This window comes from Coffea arabica, chromosome 11c (genome assembly GCF_036785885.1).
Source record: "Coffea arabica cultivar ET-39 chromosome 11c, Coffea Arabica ET-39 HiFi, whole genome shotgun sequence".
Taxonomy (NCBI): Eukaryota; Viridiplantae; Streptophyta; class Magnoliopsida; order Gentianales; family Rubiaceae; genus Coffea; species Coffea arabica.
Genome location: NC_092330.1, coordinates 42,593,457 through 42,616,050, shown reverse-complemented (window position 1 = coordinate 42,616,050; position 22,594 = coordinate 42,593,457). Strand labels below are relative to the sequence as shown.

Genomic DNA, 22,594 nt, shown 5'->3' with positions numbered 1-22,594 from the left:
TTATGGTAATACAAATTCTGTGGATCCTTACCTTGACTTGGACAAACTCTCCTCGCATGGCTTTGAAAGTCCTTCGATGCCTCAAGATTCGCATGGCTCCCAAGATTCTTGAAGCAACATAGATCATCTTTATACTGACGATATATTGGTTAGGAGTATATATAGCTACTATTAGCAAACATTATCATTATTGACTCTATTTTCAGTTATTTTTACTTTGTTTTTCAGTTGCCACATTTTTCTTCATATGTACATATAGGGATTGGATGAATTTGACCGTTCTTGACTTGGACGTGGGGGGCATTTGTGTCGAGAAGCTGAAAAAGAAGTTTCAATCTATACATGAAGAGCAAGTGGCTTGCACGACTTGAAATCACCACCATTCATTCCCCTAAGAAGTCAAATTGCAAAATCAATGCTATGGCATCCACCTTCCGTATCCAATAACTTGTGCTAGAACATCACGTAATTCACAATGCCATCCAAGTCCGTGCGCAAAACCGCAGTCTGCTGCTACTAATATTCCGCATTACCCAACAAATCAAAATTACGAATGGGAACATTACTACTCGGTCTTTCTAAAACCTACCACATGAACTTCCATGAAAAATGTGTGAAACTGAAATACGACATCTTAGAATGCTTTGCATTACTTCCTACAGAAGACCAATAAAATAGAACAAAGAAAGGTGAAGAATAAATCTGGACAGTAATGGCCAAGTATATTTGGTCAGTTGTACTGGTTTTATCTCTCAATTCACTTGAAAAAAAGTCCTAAACTTGAGACTGTATCAAGGGATCCACAAGCTTCCTTGCAATTTATCAGCATTATTGTAAGCATGCCACCTCCGATCAGTATCACTAACAACAAATTTCTAGGTCCCTGCCTCCTTCGACTCGACAGCATTTAACAAGTACTTCACATGCCTCTAAACAAGAATAGACTGAGAAGAATGACAAAGTGAAATGCACCAGAATACCAAGAAATTAGCCAAAACAAGGGGAACACACACACACACACACACAAGGCGAGATGCAAATATATAGCAGTTGGAGAAGCTAAAGTTGACCTTTCTATTTTAAACCCCATAAATAATCTGTTTATCATACTACAAAAACAGGGTTCTGGATGGCATTCAAGGGAACAACATCCAAATAGTCCTTGAAGTCCAGACAAGTTTCATAACAGCCCCAACCCACCCACCACCCACACACACACCCCCCCCTCCCAAAAAAAAAAAAAAAAAAAAGAAAAAAGAAAAAGAAAGAAGGAAATGAAAGGAGACTACCAGACCCTTGAAGCATCAGCCTCATGAATCTGCTACAACATAGCCAGCTTGACTGGCATGATAGTTGTAGTTCCCATTGAAACCCCTACCCCCTCTTCCTCTGTAATAGTTGTTCCTGGGATAGTAAGTACCAGGCTGGTCATAGTGCTGGTTGCGGCCATTCTGATAGGCCCCTCCCCTGCCGCGCCCTCCACGGCCATTAGCATATCCCCTACGGCCGCTTGCACCCACAGTACGACCACCTCTGTAATTTGGATACGATCTTCGAGGAGCATAATTTTGCTCCTTGGGCTCATACTCCTGCAAATTTTGTGCTTGATGTGTGGTGGGCTCATTTTGTACGGGAAGTTCAGAATAGTTTTCAGTCTCCCCCTGCCAAGCACGATTATTAAACGTACCATCAAGGAACAAACAAAAGGTAAAAAAAATCTTTGGGAGGAAAGACTACCTGATGAAATTCTTCTGCAGGGCTCAACTGATTATCATATGATTCATCTTCTTCAGCATTTGCTGTCTCTTCTTCCTGTATAATCCATAGAGATTTGAAAAGAGCAAATTCAATTCATATTTATTGAGCAAGGGCATGTAGACAAAGTGAATTCACCCCCACAAACAACCCCCCCCCCCCCCCCCCCCCCCCCCCCCCCCAAAAATAGAAAAACACAGGAAAAGGTGAAAAAGGTACAGCATAACCGAAATAAAATAGTAGGCTCACTAAAATGCTGGAACCTCTTATCATGTTGTGTGTGAGAGAGAGAGAGAGAGTCATATTTTTAAATATATAATCCAGTAATCTAAACGAAATATGCAATGAAATTGCAGATGTTGAACGTTCATGGGCTAGACCACACATTATAGGTTGTACCTCCATGTAGCAGAACTATGATAGGCAACAAAAATGCATCCCATGCAAATAGTAGTATAAACAAAGTGTGAACAACCAAGCCCATGCAACAGCAAAAGGATGCTTGTGCCTTTCATTGAAGAGCAGTTTAAGCCAAAATAAACTAAGCATCCAGGGTATAACACCCCAGCCTCCATTACAATACTAAGGAAAGCATAGGCCAGTCTAACAACCGTACCTGAGTCACAATTCGCAGCACTCTATTACACAATCCATGCATGCTAAAAATGAAAAAACAACAAATTTCAGAGTACCAACCCAATCAAGCATAACCACATCTCTTACCTTCTGTTGATACTGCACCACAGAACCTTCGACTTGGACTGGCATGACAGATCCATGCGCTGGCACTTGAAAGGAACCATAGCTGCCAGCAGCAGCTGCCACCTCAACAGGAGCCTTCATCTCTGGTGTTGTAGTGAAATAGTCTGATGCCATGATCTTGTTTAGTTTCTCCCTCAATCCAGAATCTGCAAAAATTCCAAAAAAGCCATTACAACAAACAGAAGTGAAATGCGAACCAGTAATTATAAAAGTATATAACTAAAATTAAACAAAAAATTGGAGCAAAAAGGGGAAGAATTGTAACTTCATTCAATAGCCTAGAATCACCAAGCAATATAACAATAAATGAAATGCACAAAACACAAAACCAAAACTCATTAAAGCAATAAGCAGGATAACAGCATTGAAAACAGATAAGCTAGACACACACATATTACATGTTCATTCCACAGAAAAATGAGAAAAATTCATCATACATGTCAAATAAGGGTTAGATCCAATGGGCTGATCAGACTTAGCAAGCCAGAGCCTGGCATGCTTAACGCACAGTTGCAGTGCATTCTGATGGGACAAAGTCCAATTCACAGGCCTTGATATTAGCAGGCTCCCAAGCATAGATATGAGGGTTAGATCCATCTCACTAACAACCTCCCGCGCATTACTGTCATTGACATTAGTATATGCCAAACATCGCTCCCTCTCACTCCTAGTTGCCCAAAAATCAGGTCTACGCGGAAAGCTAAACACCGTCGCAAAGTACAACAGCCTTATAATTTCCTCAACCATGGAAAATTTTTTTTCAACCTCCGATTCCTTTAATTCCTTTTGAACGGCAGCACAGACTGGTAATTTGAGCTTTTCAAGCTCATTGATGCAGCCCATCACAGAGGCTTTGGAATGAAGGGTTTCTTCCTGCTCTTTATTGAGGGTCTTGCCCTGTGAAAGGACCTCTTCCATTTGAAGAATGCGGTTGTATTTCTTGCGGAGGGCACGAAGGCGCTTGTTGATGACGCTCAGGACAGGCCCATCACTAACACTAGATGCCCCAATTGCAGCCATTGATGGGTGATTGATCTAATTGGTATTAAACAGGAAGGTAATTGAAGGGTATATGTTGTTGAGAAAACAAACTGGGGAAAGGGGGATTGACGGAGTATTCGAGGACGAAATTGAGGGTTTAAAGAGAGAGTATGGCAGGGGTGGTGCTGTCACACAGTAAATTGGAGTTCACGGTGCATGTGTGTACGGTCACAGGGGGTATTTATAATTCACAGCATATTACTTGATACAAAAAAGTCTCAATAATTGCACCGATTAATTGCATCCATGACATTTATTGGAAATACCTATTACAGCTTTTAAAGATTGACTTCCTATAAATGCCTTAACAACCGTGATAATGACACTGCTGTGACGTTCATGATGTCAAATCAAAGCATAAGTTAAGAATATAAAATGTGATAACACGTATTTGTACACTACTCATTACAGTCTCTGATTAATGCAGTGGTATTACATTTTACTTTGGTCCCTCACAATTTCATTTGAACTCCTAGAAAACTATAAGATTTTCAAGTTGCCCCAAATTTTCTAGAAATTTAAAGAACAGCACATGAGAGATCTAATTTGCGTTTGCACATCAACTGTAGATGAAAGATAAGGATGTAAAAATCTTTTTGCACACCATATAGGAGTTTGTTCAAGCATATCTAAGTTAAGGTGTTTTAAAACCACCTGCTCTAGCTTACACATTTAGCAGATGGTCATGGCTACACAAGATATTATGCTAGAGCCCTATTTGAATCCAGATATCTAAGACGATACCCTGACTGTTACCCTTTTTCAGCCCACAGACAATGCATGTGGATCTTTCCATCTTTATATACAGATTCTGTTGTTTATTGACTAGATAGGAACCAGTAAGAATGTCCAGGGCTTATTTATCAAAAGCAAAGTTTAAGGAACCAAACTAGAGAAGGCTATAGATGCTAGGGACCATTGGAGCAAGTACCCTCAAAATAATTTATATACATGACACTTACGGTAACAAGATCAAGAAAGCATCTTTAATCATTGTGTTATGAGTAACCACCACTTATATCAGTATAGAGGTCGAATGCTATCTGTTTCAGCCATTAGCCATAAATTTTATTTATTTATTTATTTTTAAGAAGATTCTTTTTCACCTCCAGTTATCATTATTTCAGAACAGCACTTTAGGATTGGCTAAGCAGGTAGAGCAGGCACAATAGAGTAACAGTCAGATAGCATCCACATCTAAGGAACTCTACACTTCATTTTGGTGGGAAAAAAATGTTTTATACAGAAAGTTCAAGTGTTCTCTCGTTTGGGAGAATAAGACAAAGAGAGGAGAAGTAAAATAGGGAGATTTCACTAACTCCAAATAACCTATATATGGAGAGAGATTCTTCATTAAAATGCTAATTTTGCCCATGAAACAATCATCAATGTAATTGAGATGTAACCCATTTTTTCTCTCCTAATAGTGATTTCTGTTCATTTCTTTTCTTTCCTGAATTCGCAAACTAGGCCAAAAAGTATATGTAGTTAACGTACTATGCTTGTACCAAATTCATGCACTTCAACGGATGAGTAGACATAAAAATAAGTTGAAAATATATGCATGACCTGATGATATTGAAATTGAATGTATTTGCAAAACAGAAGAGTAGACTGAGCTTCCAAGCAGGACAGAAATTAGGAAATTATTCCTTAGGCCTTCATAACAATATATCTAATTTCCAGTATGACACAAACTAAACACGGTAACGGAGACTAATAGTAATAACTTAAAACATCAAAGGAGAACTTTACTCCGCGGCCACATATCCAGAATGTTAGTGTTATTTAATCTCAGCAACTTATCTTAAAAATTTCAGCAATTTGGAAAAATCTAGTAAATTTTAAATCACAGCATTGATCCATTACAATTCTCATTGATTTTCTTCTAGCACTTGATAGGAAAAGTACCATTTTAAAGCCAGTTTAGCTGATGATTGATTATGATCACTAGCTTCTTGAATGATTCCAAGTGTAAAACAAGACCAAGAAGTAATGAGAGAGCTTAATTGCCCACATATTAAAAGAACACAATTCTGAACATAATAAACAAGAAATTGAGAAGCTATAGAATCCCATTGAGACACCAAATAATGAGTACTCCGCTCAATGTGAGAAACGTGAACTGGAGAAAATCAATTAGAACTCCCTACATGATGCTTTCTTAACCTTGGATGAATAATCATAACATATTAAGCTTGATTTTGAGGTTAATACTTTTGTATTCCCTAGATAATCCTTTCTAGATCTTGGATTGAGAATGATACAAATAGTAAGCTTTAACTTCAAAATTAACACTTTCTGTGCTATCATCAACAATAATAGCCTGACTTTATCACAGCAGCACAGCCATGGCATGTTAAGCTAGACTTTGAGATTAAAACTTTTTTATTCCCTTGATAGTCCTTTCTACGTCTTGAATTGACGATCATAAAACTAATAAGTTTAACTTCAACAACAGTCATCCCAATTTTATTGTAACAGCAGAGTTATGACCTCTGCCAAAGACAAATATAACACAAACGACACATAGAGACACGTATGAACATACACATGGAGAGAAACAGTAAAAAAAGGATAACTCAACAATGATTAAGTTCCCAAACAAGCAAATGGATGTTTAGCATTCATACAAGTGACGTTAGAAGCCGGTTCAACGAGCTGATCAGACTTGGCTAACCAAAGCTTGGCATGCTCAATGCACTTCTGCAAGGCATTCTTATGGGACAAACTCGAATTCACTGGTCGCGAAATCAGTAACCCTCCAAGCATTGAAATCAAGTCCAAGTCTCTCTCCCCCAACAACAGATCCGCAGCATCATCATCCGTGACATAATCATAAGTTAAACAACACCCCCTCTCATGAGTCCTAGTTAGCATTGTCGCGGTAAAATCATTCTGATTTTTCACATCAAACATACTCCCAAAATACAATAAGTTTAACAGATCCTCAGCCACCCCATGTTCCCCACTTTCCGCCTTATCCTTGAGGTCTCCTCCAATATTAGGATTATTATTCTCATTACTACCATTGTCATTACTGGGTTTTTCCACTACAGTAGTACTATCGGTGGTTGTCGGGCTATTTTCGCTGTGGCTCTGGATGGCAGCGTTGATTTCTTCGGAAACGGCAACGGCCAGGGGTTGTTTAAGCTTTTCGAGCTCATCGATGGCGGCGATGACGTAGGGTTTAGAACGGAGGGTTTCTTCTTGCTCTTTATTGAGGGCTTTGCCCAGGGAAAGGGATTCTTCCATTTGGAGAATGCGGTTGTGCTTCTTGCGGAGAGCGCGGAGGCGTTTGTTGATCAAGCTGAGGACTGGGCCATCGGTGGCGTCAGAAGAGGAGGAGGCGACGGTGGCCGCTGCCATATTTGACAGTGGTTTGTGAGGCGGCGGTGGTGGAGGGGTTTGGTGAAGTAGGTTCTGCCGCCGTGCAAGGCGGAGGTGGAGGGGATTTAAGGGAGGGTTTTGGGAGAGCTGCTGAGGCGAAGGAGTAAAGCCCGAGAGAGAGAAAAGAAAAGTGAAGCGGCTGCTTGTGGTGATGGACCTGACAGAAGATTTTCACAAGTGTGGTGTTGGGGAAATTTATATATAATTCTATTATATTTGGTGGGAAAAAATTGAAATGATATCAACTCACGATCATTGGTACCAACCATTTCCAGTGATGAATTTTCTTTAGGGGTAATAAATTGATGAATTTTCTTGTTGATGAAAATTTTTGGGTTTCGATCTATTAATTCTTTTATTGTAATTCAAGCAATCTGCTCAAAAAACTTTAGGTGAAGAAGGTTCCCATCAGTGGCTATCTATAATGAAGAAAAGTAGCGTTGCAAAAATGGATTTATAATGCGTGAGATAATAACACTCACTTTATATTATATATTATATTATTAAAGAAAATTAATTGTATAATTTGTTGCAAGTCCCATGTATGTTAAAAATCGATGAACATTTTGTAATATTATTGAGCCATGCAACTTTTTTCCTGACCAATCGAGGCCAATAACAGTTCAGTTCAGTTCAGTTCTTGATTGTCAAAAGAATGGGAGAACAGCAGAATCTGAAGTCGCACATCCAGTATAGACAATCACAGTAGCAACTAGCATTGCTGTCATAATCCTCACATCTCAACTCTGTTGGTAAGCTGAATTCAAGCAATGAGATTTAGGCCGTGCTAGGTCACTAACGGGCTCCATTTTTTATTGCAACACTGGGATTTCTTCTGGGCCATCTTCATTTTTTCCCTATATGGGTGATGCATAGGAAAAAGTGTCAGTAGTGTTCGAAGACTATCCTTGCAGCAAGTAGCAAGGACGCAGTCACTGAGAACACATTGCTGGTTTCCCCCATAGCCAGTCTTAAAATTTCTTTCAGTGTTCAATGTCTCTGGGAAGTTTGGCTTTTCGTGCATAGACGTGCTGCATCTCCTCCTCCCAGGTCTGTAAGAGATCCAGGTGAGTAATTCGACACATGAAGGCAAGTAAATGTAAGTCATATGAGGTACATCTAAAGTCATGGTCCCGGAAGCAAAAGTTGCGCATGGTAGATCCATTCTTCACTGACCGGAGACCACAAGCAATGAGGGTGTCAAATCTTACCTCATATCTAAAGGAAATCCTTATATTTGGCACGTTTGTCTTGTGAATGTCATTTGCTTCAGGGCCTCTTCTGAAATACTGACTTCCAAGCCAATGCAACTAAAACCAAGACAAGAATCTAGTCAATGCGATCTTGCCTTGTTCATGATTTTTAGGAACAATTGAAATTCAAAGACTTGATCAAACAGCAACAACTCTAGTGACAGCTTCTAATTGACTATGATAGGAATCCCGTGCAAAAAGGAAACTTCAAATGCTCCACGAACAAAAGAATGAGCAATTGCATTACAAGTTTAGAATTAAGAGTTTCATTTCCCTCCTGTCAACTAATGTTTGAGTTCATGCAAATTGCATGCAGAAAGGTTACTGTGATGGAAGTAAATGTGGAAGGTAAGGTGTACTAAATGCTCATACAACAAGTTTTCTGCTGCGCATTGTAGAGAATAGGATTATTGTCAATTAGATACCAATTTCAACAATCTATAATTAGCTGACTAAGCCACATCAGTTAACAAGCATAAAGGATCTTCATTCAAGATCCATGGTGTAATTAAAATGCTGTTAACCTATATGTGATTGTTAACCAACGACAAAAACACTGATACCGCTGCATTCTGAAATTGCTTACCTTTGCAACATGTGAGAATCCAGATTGATAAACAGAATTTCTAGCTATCTCACACAGGTCACATGAACTGAGCTTCCACACCTGAGGGAGAATAATTATGTGATTTATATGACCTTGATGGGACAATGATAAAGATAAAATTCAAAAACCTTTGCAGCAACACTGTATTCTTCCACAAGTGGCTCTTTGGTCAAATGGATTTGCAGAGGATCGTCAGTTGACAGTGAGACATTTAAACCTCGCTGGAAGAACACAGGAAATGGGTTGCGATGATAGTCAAGGAAAAGTGAATTATTGCTAAGTGGAGACATTGCCAAACCAATCTGCAAAAATCATGAGTAGCAAACTACATTACACCATTCACATGACAAATTAACTAAATAAAGGTAGTATGGGTTTTACTCTTCCTATCAAAACACTAGAGATATCTAGATAGCATAGGGTGAACCCGTTTTAAAGAAAATTGCAAAGCAACTTTGTCTGCAATCTAGAAAACTGATTATGCTTTCTAGACATGGCCTTTTGTGCATGGAGACTACATAATTGTGCAATCCTAGCATGTGACAGACCTGCGCAAGGTAGTACAGGTACTGCAGGACAGGCGATTTCCTCAAATTGATCCCATGAGAAATATTGTGGCATAAAAGAAACCCAGCAGCTAAATGGTCTATCTCACCTGCCTGTGAAAATATACACATTTAAATAGCAAATCACAAATCTTGTAGCAGGTAAAGATAGGATAGGATTATGGGAAATAAGAAAACAACCTCCCCACAGTGAGGGCGGAACCTAATTGTCGGCAGTCCTTTCGATTCCCGAAGCTGAAAATGAAGAAGACATGATAAGCTTAAACTTAAGACAAATATGTCGTCAATGAAGCAAAAGTTATGCTCCATTCCTCTCTGAGAGAGAGAGAGAGAGAGAGAGAGAGAGAGAGATGAAAAACAATATGAGGAAGGTATTTGAAGATGGTTATACATATTCTAGAAAGAAAGAGACCAATCTACTATCAGCTTCAATTGACTCTGACTTTTGCAATAGTGTATTAGGTTTTAGGTGCCATTTTGGCATATGAAATAAACATCTTCACCTCAATATTTACACTCTTGCAAGATAATCTCACTTGACCCTTTTCCGCTATGTTTTCTGGACGAGCACCCAATTACATTAACCACACGCATAAGAGATGAAATAATCATTCATTAGCTTCTAGCTGATAGAAGTTCAGATAGTGCTATGAGCTGTATAAACTCATTAGCAAAAATGTTCTCACCTTATTCAGTGTATACAAGTTTGCATAGCAGTAATAGGCATAATAAGAGAAGGCAGGGTTGAATTCATTAGTCCATTCAGCTGGCTTAGGCATGTGTTTGGTCGGGCGCCTCTCTGGTTTACTTTCATCATCTACAATGTCAAATCCTACAACCTGGGCCAAGAAAGAACATTAGGCATTTGTACAAGAGAGGAAAGAAAAGGATAATATATCAACAATAAACGTTGACCAAACATGAAGATCGTTTAAAGAAATGTTGGAAGTATCAGCACAAAGAGATGAAAACTATGCCACATTTTTAGGAGTGAGTGAGGACCTGCATTAGGAACAGATGTAAATGAGGGTGAGAACGTGGGTCGACAGTAACTTCAAAAAGTGGTATGAATACGTTATCTAATATGGTCTGGAAGGATGTAACAGTGCCCATACTCCGGTAGACGTTGTACAGCCGTGGAAGCTGCAAATAGTGCACTTAGAAATTTGTCAACCAAAAGAAACAAGGCCCAAAAACTTGAGAAAATATACACTGATAAAAAACTTACATGAATGGAAGCAACATGAATAGTAGACAACTATTTCTAAGTAATTTCTCACAAATGAATTGCAAATCGAACTATGTTCTGTCCGAAGGAAAGCACCATGATAAAACCAGAGCAGGCTTGTTAAGAATGATTAAGAACTTGTTCAGTTATTTCCTGTGCTATGAATTATATAATTGAAGGTTTCAGGTGATCCCACTAATCCTGTAGATCATTCCATGTAATTCTAGTTTTGCAACTACAAACAGCTCAATTACACATAAAGCTTCCTCTTCAAGCAAACAAAATTAGAAACCCTGTCAAGTTAAGAACATCAACGACATGAAGCTACAATGCCAATGAAGGACTAGAAGCACATCAGAGGAACATCACAATACCTGAATTAACCACACAGCATTTTCACTATATAGTGCATTGTTAACAAACCAACTTGCAAGCTGATCCCATTCACTTTGTTTCCTTCCATAGATTGAAATTCGGTACTCAGCCATCTGAAAAGGAATAGACAAACAAAAAAAGAGAAATTTAACGTTGCACCCTCCATTAGGCAGAAGAGGAATGCCTTTCCATAGCTCAACCATACGAACAAGGCGCAAGGGAATTATCATATAATCCAATCCAAATAGAAATGAGAACTATTGTTTTTCCCGTACACATGTTTAGCTAAAAGCCCAAAAAACCAAGGGAAAAGATATCAGATTTATGGTGGTGAAGCTTTAGAAATTTCAAAAGAGAAAACTCCTATACACCACATAAGAACAACAGATGCAAAAGTCCTGATGTATGCGAATGTTGAAAGATTAGATGGCTCTACCTGGTATTTACTAGCTTCAAGATCCGATAACACTTCCTTTGTTACTTCAGCCAGAAAACGCCCTGACATCACAAAATGATAAAACCCTAGAATAATCTTGTAACTAGTTCTCAAATCAGAGTGGCACATTCAATAATACATGCCTGAAGGAGGTTAGACAGTTGTGAGGAACTAAAGTGCTAGGCAATAAATTCTTCAAGTTTTTCTTTTCTTGCAAAAGAGAAGCATCATCTAGCTAGGCACTGCACAAGAATTTATATTTCTGTCTGAAGCTCCAGAGGTCTCTAGGCATTACTCCCTCACTCTTAAATGATAAAAAGCTTCAAGAAAAAATATTGAAATGAAAAAATATAGAAGGAATCAAACTACATAGATGGATAACCAACAACAGTCATTTCAATTATGTACAATGATTTTGACATGGCCATTAAAGTTTCGTATCATTTTTAGGAAACCACAGCAGCATTTGTTTTACAAGAGCAATCCTAATCCAGCCAAAGAAAGGTCCTCGTATATCACACCTTGGATGAGATTGTCCTGCTTTAGAAAGATCTCCCTGAGTCTGCTTTGCCCGCAAGGATTATACTTGAGATTGAATTTGTCAAAGCGATGGAAGGTACTCTTATCAGCATGCACATCTAGCAAATCAACGTTAAGGTCATACCTGCAGAACAAACCTGTGTAAAATGCAGTAAAGGAAAAAAAATCTGGCATTAATATTCAAAATTTAGGCAGACCCTGTCAAGTCCAAACTCTCAAAGACTTCCTTCAAAGTAAGATACTGTCCATCACGGAATATGACAACCTGTATAACAATAGGCAATTGTATGATTAGAGATCATCAAACAGATACACGGAAAGTGCATTTGCAATAAAAGCCCTGACACAAAAAAGTTGTTCAATTGAAGAAACCATACTGAAAGAATGCACAAAGAAACTAAATGCACAGGGAAACTTATGCTCTACCTCATCTGGTTCTTTTTTTAATTTTGATTTGATGAACCGGAGAAGATGCTTCTGGTTCATACAAGCAGAATGATGTACATGAGTATCAACTTTTCTGATATTATATAGATCACGATGAGGAGCACTCTTTTGAGCCAGAAATTCCCTATCAGCATTTACTAGTAGGTGAAGACGGAATTTCTGTAAAACATTCAGAAGTCAGGAACAAACAGGATACAACAGCTGAGCACAAGCAGGAGACAATACGAAAGGTGCTGGGCATGGGAATACAGATGAAGAGACCAGAGATTCCGCTACCTCCTCAAGGAACCGCAATCGATGATGGCATGCAGAGCGAACATTTCCAACAGACATCACTTTCAAGATATGATGCATATCAGTGAAAAATGATGTTGCATTTGCAACAGGGAAAAGGTCTTCAGTATCTAGAGAGTTCGGCACATTTAGAAGATTTATTAGATGTCATCATGCAAGACGCCAAAAAAAAAAGTAATCAACAAAATTTCTTCATAGTTGTTGTCTTCAATCATCACTATTCTCCATTGCAGCCTCAACTTACCACTTTCATTGGCATAGACATGTACAACTCCATCTTCCATTTTAAAGTGGTGCTGATCTCAAATAGAAACAGAACATCAGTCAAAAGTTATCGAGTTTGAGCAAAAACAAATGGTTTCATCCATGTAACTCTAGATGCATAACCTAAAAGCCCAATGACAATTAACACATAAAGCGATATGACTCACTGCAGTGGCTTCAACGGGAGCAGAGTTAAATGGATTCTGTTTTACATCTGATGTGGCAGATTCCTGGACTACTTTAGTCCATGGAGGAACTTTTTCCCTGAAAACATATTTTTCCCTCAAATCTAAACATTCCCGAATCATCTTCAGTACTTCTTCCTCTTCAATGTTCAGTGATTCTGAATTTCATATTTTTAGCAAGCATCAGAGAAAGAATATGGAACTTAAAACCCCATTGACAAACACAATCCTACTATACAATTAGATTTCTTAGCAAAAACTAAAACTACCACTATTTTAGTGAAAAGACATAATGCCGTCTACAAACTATTATTGGTAGGGTGGCAAGTTAAGTAGGAGGGCACCTAAAAGCCACTAAAACATTTGAGATTACCAGGATGAGGAGTTGAGAATACCATGAACTGTAGCCCTCACAGGTAAATATTTGCTAGTACTGGTGCAAGAACTTCTCATTGTGTGCATTGAAGCCTTTTCAACCTTTGCATCCTCATCATTTCCATTAGCTTTTGATTCATGTGCGATTTCTTTGCATCGTTGAGCTTGGATGTAGTTGGCATTTTCAGCATTTGATGGAGCCATGTGTAGATTTGGGATATTAATATTTATTTCCTGCAGATGAATTGATGAAAAACGCACTAGTAACTTTACCACTAAAATTTTTCCCTTTAATTCCTCTAGAATTACCCAAAAATGTAACCTGGCTTCAGGCTCAGGCAAGGAAACATTTCTACAAATGCTTATCTATGCCATTTGATAAAGAAATACAAGATGACAGATGGCAAATTGATATGGGGATATTTTAATGGGAAAGACAAATATGTTGTCAACAAATAAAGTCCTTTTACTCCTGCAAATGAGAACAGAAGAAGTGACTAAATCAGCAAATTCTCATTAGACAAGTTACACGATTGCATCTCCAAAACAGCTGCAGATTACATAAGGTAGATAGTAAATGATATACTTAAAACCAGCAAGAAGCCATTACCTTCATAACTCCTAAGCCCTTTACAAATTCCAACGTTACTTTTTTCAATCAGCAAGAGCAATGCATAAAAACCTAAACTAATCACAATTGAGGTATTAACCTGACAAGCATATTTTGGTTTGGTCCAGAATTTTCAATAGCATTGATGACTCTTATACTTAAATTGTTGCAAAAGTATCAAAAGTATGAAGCATTATCTCACAAAAAAGGGCCAGGAAACACAAAGCATTTTCCCAAAAGTATAAAAAAATAATTAAACACCAGAACTGAATATCAATATTTGGGTAGAGAGGTGTTCATTTTTCTTTAACTCTAAAGGCCATTGAAATAGACCAGAACATGTTGATGAAAAATTTTGTTAGAGCTATGCTTGAAGATGTTTTAAATGATCAAAAAGACTTTCTCTTGGTCAAAGCCATCAACTGTACACGTCACAACTCTTTAGAAATAAAAATTACACAACTCTTACCTTGTTGTAAGACAAAAGAGTGGCACCCATAGTTGTACGCTCAGTTTCTTCCTCATCAGAATCTCCTGCACTATCAACAGTATAACCAGCAGATGATCTTGGAGTAACTAAACGACCAATTGATCCTACCATAAGCTGTGGGCCCAAGTGGTCAACATATTGATCATCTCCTGCTAAAGAGAAAATGAGATACTTGAAGTGATCTTTTGTTATATATTTTTCTGTTAACATAGATTTTTGTCATCTTCAAAAATCAACATCAGACCAGGGACAACAGAATCAATTAATCAAAGAACCCTATCATCAAGCTCCTCATCTGCTGTTTCAGGTCCCTCAGAAAACAACCAAAATGCTTTCGGTCCTCAAAATTGTACTGCATTAGTAAAGATTCACCATTTTACTTAGCATATCCTCCTATCCTCATCTTTTCGTTCAGAGCTCTCGTGATCAAAACTATTATCAATACTATCTCCATGTTGAAAAGAATGAAATACATGTCATAGTAATGGCAGCGGAGTTTAGGAGTTACAGGTGGCAAAATCATTAAAACTTCCAGCAAAATCGATAAAACTACCAATTTATTTAACTTTCAGTTAAAGATTTTAAAATTTAACGAAATAACCCTTCACATACAAATCATCTCTGACTTACAATTTGTGATTGGATAATTCAGCCATCTTTGATTCCATGATGATTAACTTTCGCTGATCTAAAGTCAAATATAGGTTTAAAGGTTAAAATATTGATTATCTCAGGATTAGTTCAAGATAGCCTATCCACATTCTATGCACAGTTAATTAACCAAGCATACAACAAAAAAATACTGACATAAACGCATTTCTAATTCATAAACTTACACTAAAAAGAGGAAGAAACTATTTTGATTTGTAAATGCAGAAAAAATACCATCTCTCTGCTGAGTTCGAAGAGGAGGCAAGTCAGATGAAATAATATCAAGATTATGATCCAATAAATTTGACAAAGCTTTCTTCTCCTCCTCATCAATCCACTCATTGGATGTTCTCACATTCGGCATCGACGACCAAACTCTATAAAGTCCAACCCGCGCTTTTTCCTCCTCCTCCACACCATCCCCAATAATTCCATCGATATTGTCAAATGATGTCGATAACTTATCCCGCCTACCTCTATTAATGCATTCCTCACTATATGCAGCAGCCGAGTAATCAGCATCTTCTTCATCGGCGTCGGAGACGATATGGCAGTTGTAGTGGTTTCTGAGGGTGGAGGAGGGCAGATGTTTGCGGCGGAGCTTAATAAGACGGTCGAGGACTTGGTCGACACTGCGTTTATGAATGTAGAAAGCGGAGATAGCCATGACCGAGGCTCCCAATAGAGCTGCTAACGCGAGCTGTACTGGTGACTCCATTGCTCCCTGGCGCTGGCAGTGGCGGGATTCTGGTGTGTGTTTTTAGTGCGTGCCCGTGAGTGTGTGCTGCCGTGCTGGGTTTTAGGCATTTGTATTTAGGCAGCGTTTGGATGGAAGGAATTGGAAGAAAGGAAAGAAGAACGGAAGAGAAAAGAAAGAAGAGTAAAGTGAGTGAAAGGAAACTATCATCCATTTAGTTATTTTTCTCTCCATAATTTTAGAAAATTTTAAAATTTTTATTAATTTTGATATCCTACCCCTCTTTCTGGTCACTTTTGGATGGAAAGCAGGCTAACAGAAAAGAAAAAAAAAAATCAAACCTTTATCCCACCATTTCTTTTCCAATCTTTTTCTTTCTCTCTGTAAAGATCATTTCAAACATCAAAAACTTTATCCCTTCTTTTTGTTTCTCTCCCATTCCCTCAAAACAAATAGTCCTTGGTATTTGAGGTTATTGATTTTATTTTTGTAATTTAACTGAACTAACTATTTATTGAGTTCATATTGAGTTACTTATTAGTTAACCAGCGTGGTTTTGAGGCAAGTTCAATTTGTCCGAATTCATACCAAATTCAATAAGAATGTGATAAAAAAAATTTTGGTGCTTATATAGATATATATATATATATATATATATATATATATATATATATATATATATCTTATAGAAGATATTACTATAACACATTCAAAATAATAGAAAATTCCATTTAATCAACTAAATCAACATAACATATATGTCTAACATTTTGAAGCATGATAAATTAAGAAATTAGACATTTTAAACATGAAAAGAGCTCACAGTTCACGGAGGTTAAAACGCTCATGATGCATTTAATTGTTAGTAAAAATAAAAAATTACGTAAATTACACTAAGAATGATAGAATAAGTTAACAAATCATAATTTTATTTTGAAACATTCACGTATCAAAGGGGAAAAATAAGAGACAACGGTGGCATTAAAAAATGAAGAAGAAAATTACAAAGAAGAAAGAAATAAGAAAAGAAAAAAAATAAGTGAAACTTAATAAGAAAAAATATATAATTACATGATCGTATTTGTCCAATAGAATAGTAAATCAAATGTGGAGTGAGAAAAGTGTTGTTCATTGGTTAAATGTATAAATGATAATGATTAATAATAGGTATTAGATTCAAATCCCCTTTCTTCCTCCCTAATTCTAAAATCACACCTTCCTTGCTAAAAAAGACTTTAAATAAAAAAAAATAAAAAAAGAATTGCTGTCGACTCCGAATTGTGGGGGACAAATCTATAATTAAGCCTATGGAAATCTTCCTCCCATCCGCTCAGATTCTAAAATTTTCTCTGTTTCTCCTCATCCTCCATTTTCATCCAGGAAAAAGCTCTGTTAAACTCCAAGTACATCTAAAACATGAAAGAGAAAATTGCTATGAGATGTAAGTTTCAAAGTAAAAATTTTATTACTACATTCTTGCTCCGATACTCAAATGAGAAATTACAACAGGGAGCAAGAATTGATTCGCTGCCTTCCCAGAAAATGAGATCGGTGCAAGAAGATGTTGGATTAGCCGAGGCATTAATCCTTGTCCCCGTTCTGCACTCTGTAACTAGTGTACTTGCACTAAAACTTACATCTTCGGTCGGGAGGAACTGACCAACCTTACAACCTTACACCAGGGTATGAACTGACCAACCTCCCAGCCCTAATCTAATATGTGGAAGCCCTAATCTAATATGTGGAACATAGTAGGTTAAATCGTTGCAGGAATCAATTTGACACCCAAGATAAAACGCACAGATGGCTTGCGTGCCATGCTATGTTTCTTGTGATATTCTTCACAGCACATTGCCTTTGACATAAGCTGTCTTTTGAATTTCCCCTTGAATTTGACCATCTGCAGCAACATAAATCAAGGTAAATGAGATCAATCTGCAATGCTAGATGCAGATGCAAGCCAAAGCAGGAAGGACAAACCAGCGAGCTTAACAGCCAACTTTGCCTGTTTATCAGCCTCAGAGTTCAAGTCCTTCAAAATTATAAACCAGATATCAGGCCAAGGTATATTACGGTTTTTTTTTTTTTTTTTTTTTTTGCCTCTCTAGCGGACAGATAAAGAGAATCGTTGTTAAATGCCAAACCTATAGCTCGAAGTTAAGCTAAGCTTATCTACCAATCTTAGCATGGCAAACGAGAGAGATGGAATAGGGAGACCGGACTTAATGAACTTACCTTTTGCACATGAATGATCCGGAATGACGTGAACTTATGCTTCAAACTTTTTGCCTTCTCACACAAGATGGAGATCTTTTTGTCTTTCACCTTCCATAAGCCTTGAATCTATTTCGTCGAAATATGAACTTTTGGAGCAGATAAATCGAGAACGAATCCGTGTACTATTATTCTAGGAACAAGATACTACCATGCAGCAAAAGTCATATTCCTAAATGCCCCATAAAGGAAATAAACCAAAATAACCAGCCCCATTACACACAAGTATAATGTTTCAAGCTCTTATACCTACTATAATAGAATACTTTTCTAACTTTTTATCAGTAAATTACCAGTCTACCACATGAAACATTTAAAAGAACAGCTCTATTTACAGCAATTTTTACAGGGAGAAACATAGCCTGGTATATACATGAAAAAATGGTCAAAAAAAAAGGGGGTCACATTGATAGATTATTGAATACGATGCCAGGAGCCCTATTCTGGCAAATGACCCGAGGTGCGTACTAGCTCTATGTCCAGACAAACTTATTCCTGAAAATAATTAAGAGATTCTATAGATTAAATTACGAAAAAGAGGAAGAAAAGAAAATGTGGAAAAAGGTGTGCTAAATGATTGGAAGGTAAACAAACTTATCCAGGGGATTACTTGCCTAACTGAATAAAAATGAATTTGATAAGATGCAAATAATATGGCATAGACCCATTATAGTCTAATGTGTTTTCAGAACAATGCTTTAGCCTTATGCAAGTGAGTGGAGCAAACTAAATCCTTCCTTAGCTCATGACTGAAGATGGACACATAGAACATTGGTGTAAATATATGCTACTCACCCTCTAGACATTACCAATTTAAGGTTCTTTGCTTTGAACCATTGGTGGAATGGAACTTCAAACCAGATTTTTGAACCACGATGCAGCAAAAAATGGACCACATGGAAAATGGAAGAAAGGAAACAAAGTCATATGAAATTGAGAAATTTAACAAGAAGAGAGCCAAGCAGGTCAGCACCAAATGAATAATTGCAGAGTGAATGGGGAAAAAGCGGATCCAAAGCATATGCCCATGGGTGTGACAAACCTGCATGCAAACAAGGTCAGAGTCACCCTGAACATGGATGCTTCTAAACCCTTTATCCAGTGCATATTGCAGCCCTAAAATTATAGCTTGATATTGAGAAGCATAAGCGGTTTCTATGCCCAGACCTTCACGCAACCTACAAATCTTTAGAGGAAAAGGTAAGGCGCGTGCATGAATCAAGAAGCCAAATGCTTGAAATAGAGCAAGATGTTTACCCAACTTCCATCAGCAGCTCGAAGCACAACTCCCGCACCAGATTGCCCAGGATTTCCTTTTGAAGAACCATCAAATTCTAGAGTGCAAGAATGCTGACAAGAAGTAAACGATCAACTAATAACCTCCAATTCAAAACAGTCTAGCTACCAGAAGAACAACTTGGAAAGTATAATAAGTCAGTTTTCTAAAATGAGAGCACCTACATACAAGAATATTAAACAAGTTCTATGCAGTGTAAATAAAAGTAGTAATAAGAATATAGAGATCTGTAATATTTGCTGGAATAATAAGTTGAGTGAGTTTAGCTTATTCATGTGTCCAACAGCATCAGGAAATGGGACTCAGGAGATAGGACAATCTTAAAGATTAAGTATAGCCAGTCAACAGCTTAATGATAATATGCTATTGAAACTTACCCCAGATAAAGAAGATAACACTTCCTGTGGCCACTTCTTTGGCCCAAGCTTGATGGATATTTCGTCTCTACAAGAAGAAGGGAGCTGCAAGAAAATGAGATATTAGGTAGATGCTGATGAAATGGCGAAAAGTAACAAGGACATTTCAATGTTATCTAAGCACCAAAATCCACAGCAATTCAAACAATGAGCTATAATGCACATTTAATTTCACCTTAGACAGATAAGTAAGCCCACCTTTACAAATTCATGGACGGTTGGTTCAACAAGCAAAATTTTTAGTAACATTACCTAGCAGTTGCAAAAGGTTCATCAAAGTTTTTATTCATGATACATCAGCTAAAAAAGAAAAGAACATACAAACACTTTCAGAAGAAAAGAACAGACAAACACTCCCCGAAAGTCAAGCTCCTGACATATTACTGATGATCTTTGATGATTTCTACATTAATAGGTTCACCAAACAGAAGAACCATGTACATACTTAGACAGCATAAGGTACCAAACTAAGGAAAGAAAACGTGTTTTGCTTCTTTTTCTTCTAATTAGTGTTTCCAAAACATTACATTTAAAAGCTGTTAGTCTTGCTGATTTTGAAACATGTTATTGAATCAAGAATTGATATGATAAATTTTGTTTTCTTAACAACTCAACACTTTGTCCTGACCAATGAGGTTCATACATCACAACACATTTCACTTCCTGATCAGACTATCAAACTGGAGGCAGTTCTGCAAAGAATATCTAGCTGAGCAAGCCACAGCTCAAGTTCATATCACACTCATCATGATAGTTGCATTTTGATAATTCTTAATGGCAAGGGTTGATACTGTACAAGCAAAACTTTCTCTGATGCAAATATTACAAGCATCACTTTATGCAATCTGATAACTCAATAAACTGTTGGTTTATGTGAATCACCTTGAATGAAAATCATAAGATTTAAGTAATTGGAACATCAAAGACAACGAAACAAAAAAAGAAAGCACATCCCAAACTTTACAGAACCATGAAATCACAGGTCACCTGATATGAATGGCAAGGCAAAAGAGTACCAAAAAGCCGTTCAGTTAGATCATCAGCCTTAAAAGAATAAAGAGCACCTTTAAGGCCACAAGAAAGAAGATATTTCTCTACACCCTTCGGCATAGCATGACCTTTATACACACTGACAGGAGGATCACGTACCTATGAGAAAATGAAAGAGGAGAATCATTTAATCCATCCATCAAAATTAACTACAAGTTCCATGCCAACATGGAAAAATCACCAAAGTTTCAATGATTGTTCTTGAGCAGAGACATAGCTGGAATAGTGTATAGAAGATACTACTGCAGATCTAGACATCTAAGACAACCCAAGTGACATTCAAAATGTGTACTACGCACATAATCCACTTTGACCAAAAGCCTATTACATGCCACATATGAAGTCAAACAATTATACCAGGCAGAAGTAAAGATGAAATCAGATAACACTTCAGGAAACAAATCTCACTCCTTTTCTCTGCCTTTTATAACACTGACAGTCTCACATTACGTAGACCTCAACTGGTGTGTGAAGCTCAAGTGTTCCTGGAGATGGAACACATATATCATTTAGTTTAGATTTGAATTCGAAAAATATTATGCACCACACTACATCATACTATCCCATGTATCAGAAAGATGACTGGCTGAAGGTGAAAATTTTCACAGTAAAATTTCAGTTCAATATAACAATTTTGCGGTTCTCTCATCCATTCGCCTGGAGCTCTACAGCAAAAAGAAACGGGTAATATATACAGAGATAAATTTGGATGCCAATACAAAATCAATGGCCTATTTCGCCGGTAATTTAAAGTGGCCTATTTTGTGAAAAAAGGTTCATATATCAATCAGTAGAGTTACAGAAAACATAGGGAATCGGATTAGTTACCGACGATCCAACTTGAGCCTGACAATCACTTAAACTCTTGTAAACACCAATAATATCCCCTTTTCTAACCACAAAGAATGCATCCTTCTCGTCCTTCAGCATCGCTTGAGTCCCAGTGTCCTTATGTCCAATAGGCCACTCAGATGAATAGCACTGACAGCTAATTCGCGTCGAGCAAAGTCCCAAATTAGCAGCTCTACTACTATCTACATCCTGAAAACTTCTACTCCATGACAGAGAATAAGCTCCATGCATTGCACTCCTCACAACACCACTGGTCCTGGGTAACAAAGCCCAAAAGCAAGCCGAAACCATCTCTCTTAATCATCATAAGAAGCAATTTGTGAGTGTTTTTAGTGTGTGCCCGCGAGTGTGTGCAGTGTGCTGCTGTGCCGGGTTTCAACTTTCAATTTCACAGAGACTGAAATCAATTTAAATTATGAAAAGAAGCCTCATTACCATAATTTAAATTACACGTCTGCTGACCAATTGACTAGGGACAATAATAAATGTAAAATTCATCATTTATTTACGTTCATCATGTCATGTGCTCCTAAATTAGGAACCGCGGGAACCAGAGTTTCCTAACCATATCCCAATTCGTTTCATTCGAACCATTTCTATCGATGCTAAAGGCCCATACTAAGACCACTGAGGTTTGGCCTTTTATTTCTGACCTTCCATGGGCCATGACTTCCTGGACTAAAATTGGGTCTGGGAAGCTGGGGATGGTAGGATGGTTTTATAGCGCAACGGATCTTCT

The 22,594-nt window shown here is 37.6% G+C and overlaps 2 protein-coding genes across 5 annotated transcripts; both read right to left on the bottom strand.

Annotated features, from left to right (window-relative positions):
* Positions 1-1,050: 1,050 nt before the first annotated feature.
* On the bottom strand, positions 1,051-7,141 carry LOC113717132 (uncharacterized). Of its 2 annotated transcripts, none has more exons than XM_027241794.2 (4): positions 6,192-7,141; positions 2,479-2,663; positions 1,738-1,812; positions 1,051-1,661 (listed from the first exon to the last, which is right to left on the bottom strand). In XM_027241794.2, the coding sequence occupies exons 1-4, from the start codon at positions 6,925-6,927 to the stop codon at positions 1,311-1,313; spliced, it is 1,347 nt and encodes a 448-aa protein (XP_027097595.1). In that variant the 5' UTR covers positions 6,928-7,141; the 3' UTR covers positions 1,051-1,310. The 2 variants fall into 2 exon arrangements, with proteins under 2 accessions (XP_027097595.1, XP_071927074.1); XM_072070973.1 differs by lacking the exon at positions 6,192-7,141 and adding an exon at positions 2,955-6,171.
* Positions 7,142-7,493: 352 nt separating this feature from the next.
* On the bottom strand, positions 7,494-16,157 carry LOC113716645 (probable AMP deaminase). 3 transcript variants are annotated; one of them, XM_027241036.2, is made up of 19 exons: positions 15,504-16,156; positions 14,598-14,770; positions 13,539-13,752; positions 13,126-13,301; positions 12,939-12,990; positions 12,677-12,804; positions 12,380-12,559; positions 12,151-12,218; positions 11,935-12,077; positions 11,414-11,475; positions 10,977-11,090; positions 10,377-10,517; positions 10,061-10,213; positions 9,555-9,608; positions 9,357-9,467; positions 8,937-9,110; positions 8,788-8,868; positions 8,160-8,258; positions 7,494-8,000 (listed from the first exon to the last, which is right to left on the bottom strand). In XM_027241036.2, the coding sequence occupies exons 1-19, from the start codon at positions 15,985-15,987 to the stop codon at positions 7,932-7,934; spliced, it is 2,676 nt and encodes an 891-aa protein (XP_027096837.2). In that variant the 5' UTR covers positions 15,988-16,156; the 3' UTR covers positions 7,494-7,931. The 3 variants fall into 3 exon arrangements, with proteins under 3 accessions (XP_027096837.2, XP_027096838.2, XP_071927073.1); XM_027241037.2 differs by having other exon boundaries at positions 14,598-14,767; XM_072070972.1 differs by lacking the exon at positions 10,377-10,517 and having other exon boundaries at positions 15,504-16,157.
* Between the last annotated feature and the right edge of the window lie 6,437 nt (positions 16,158-22,594).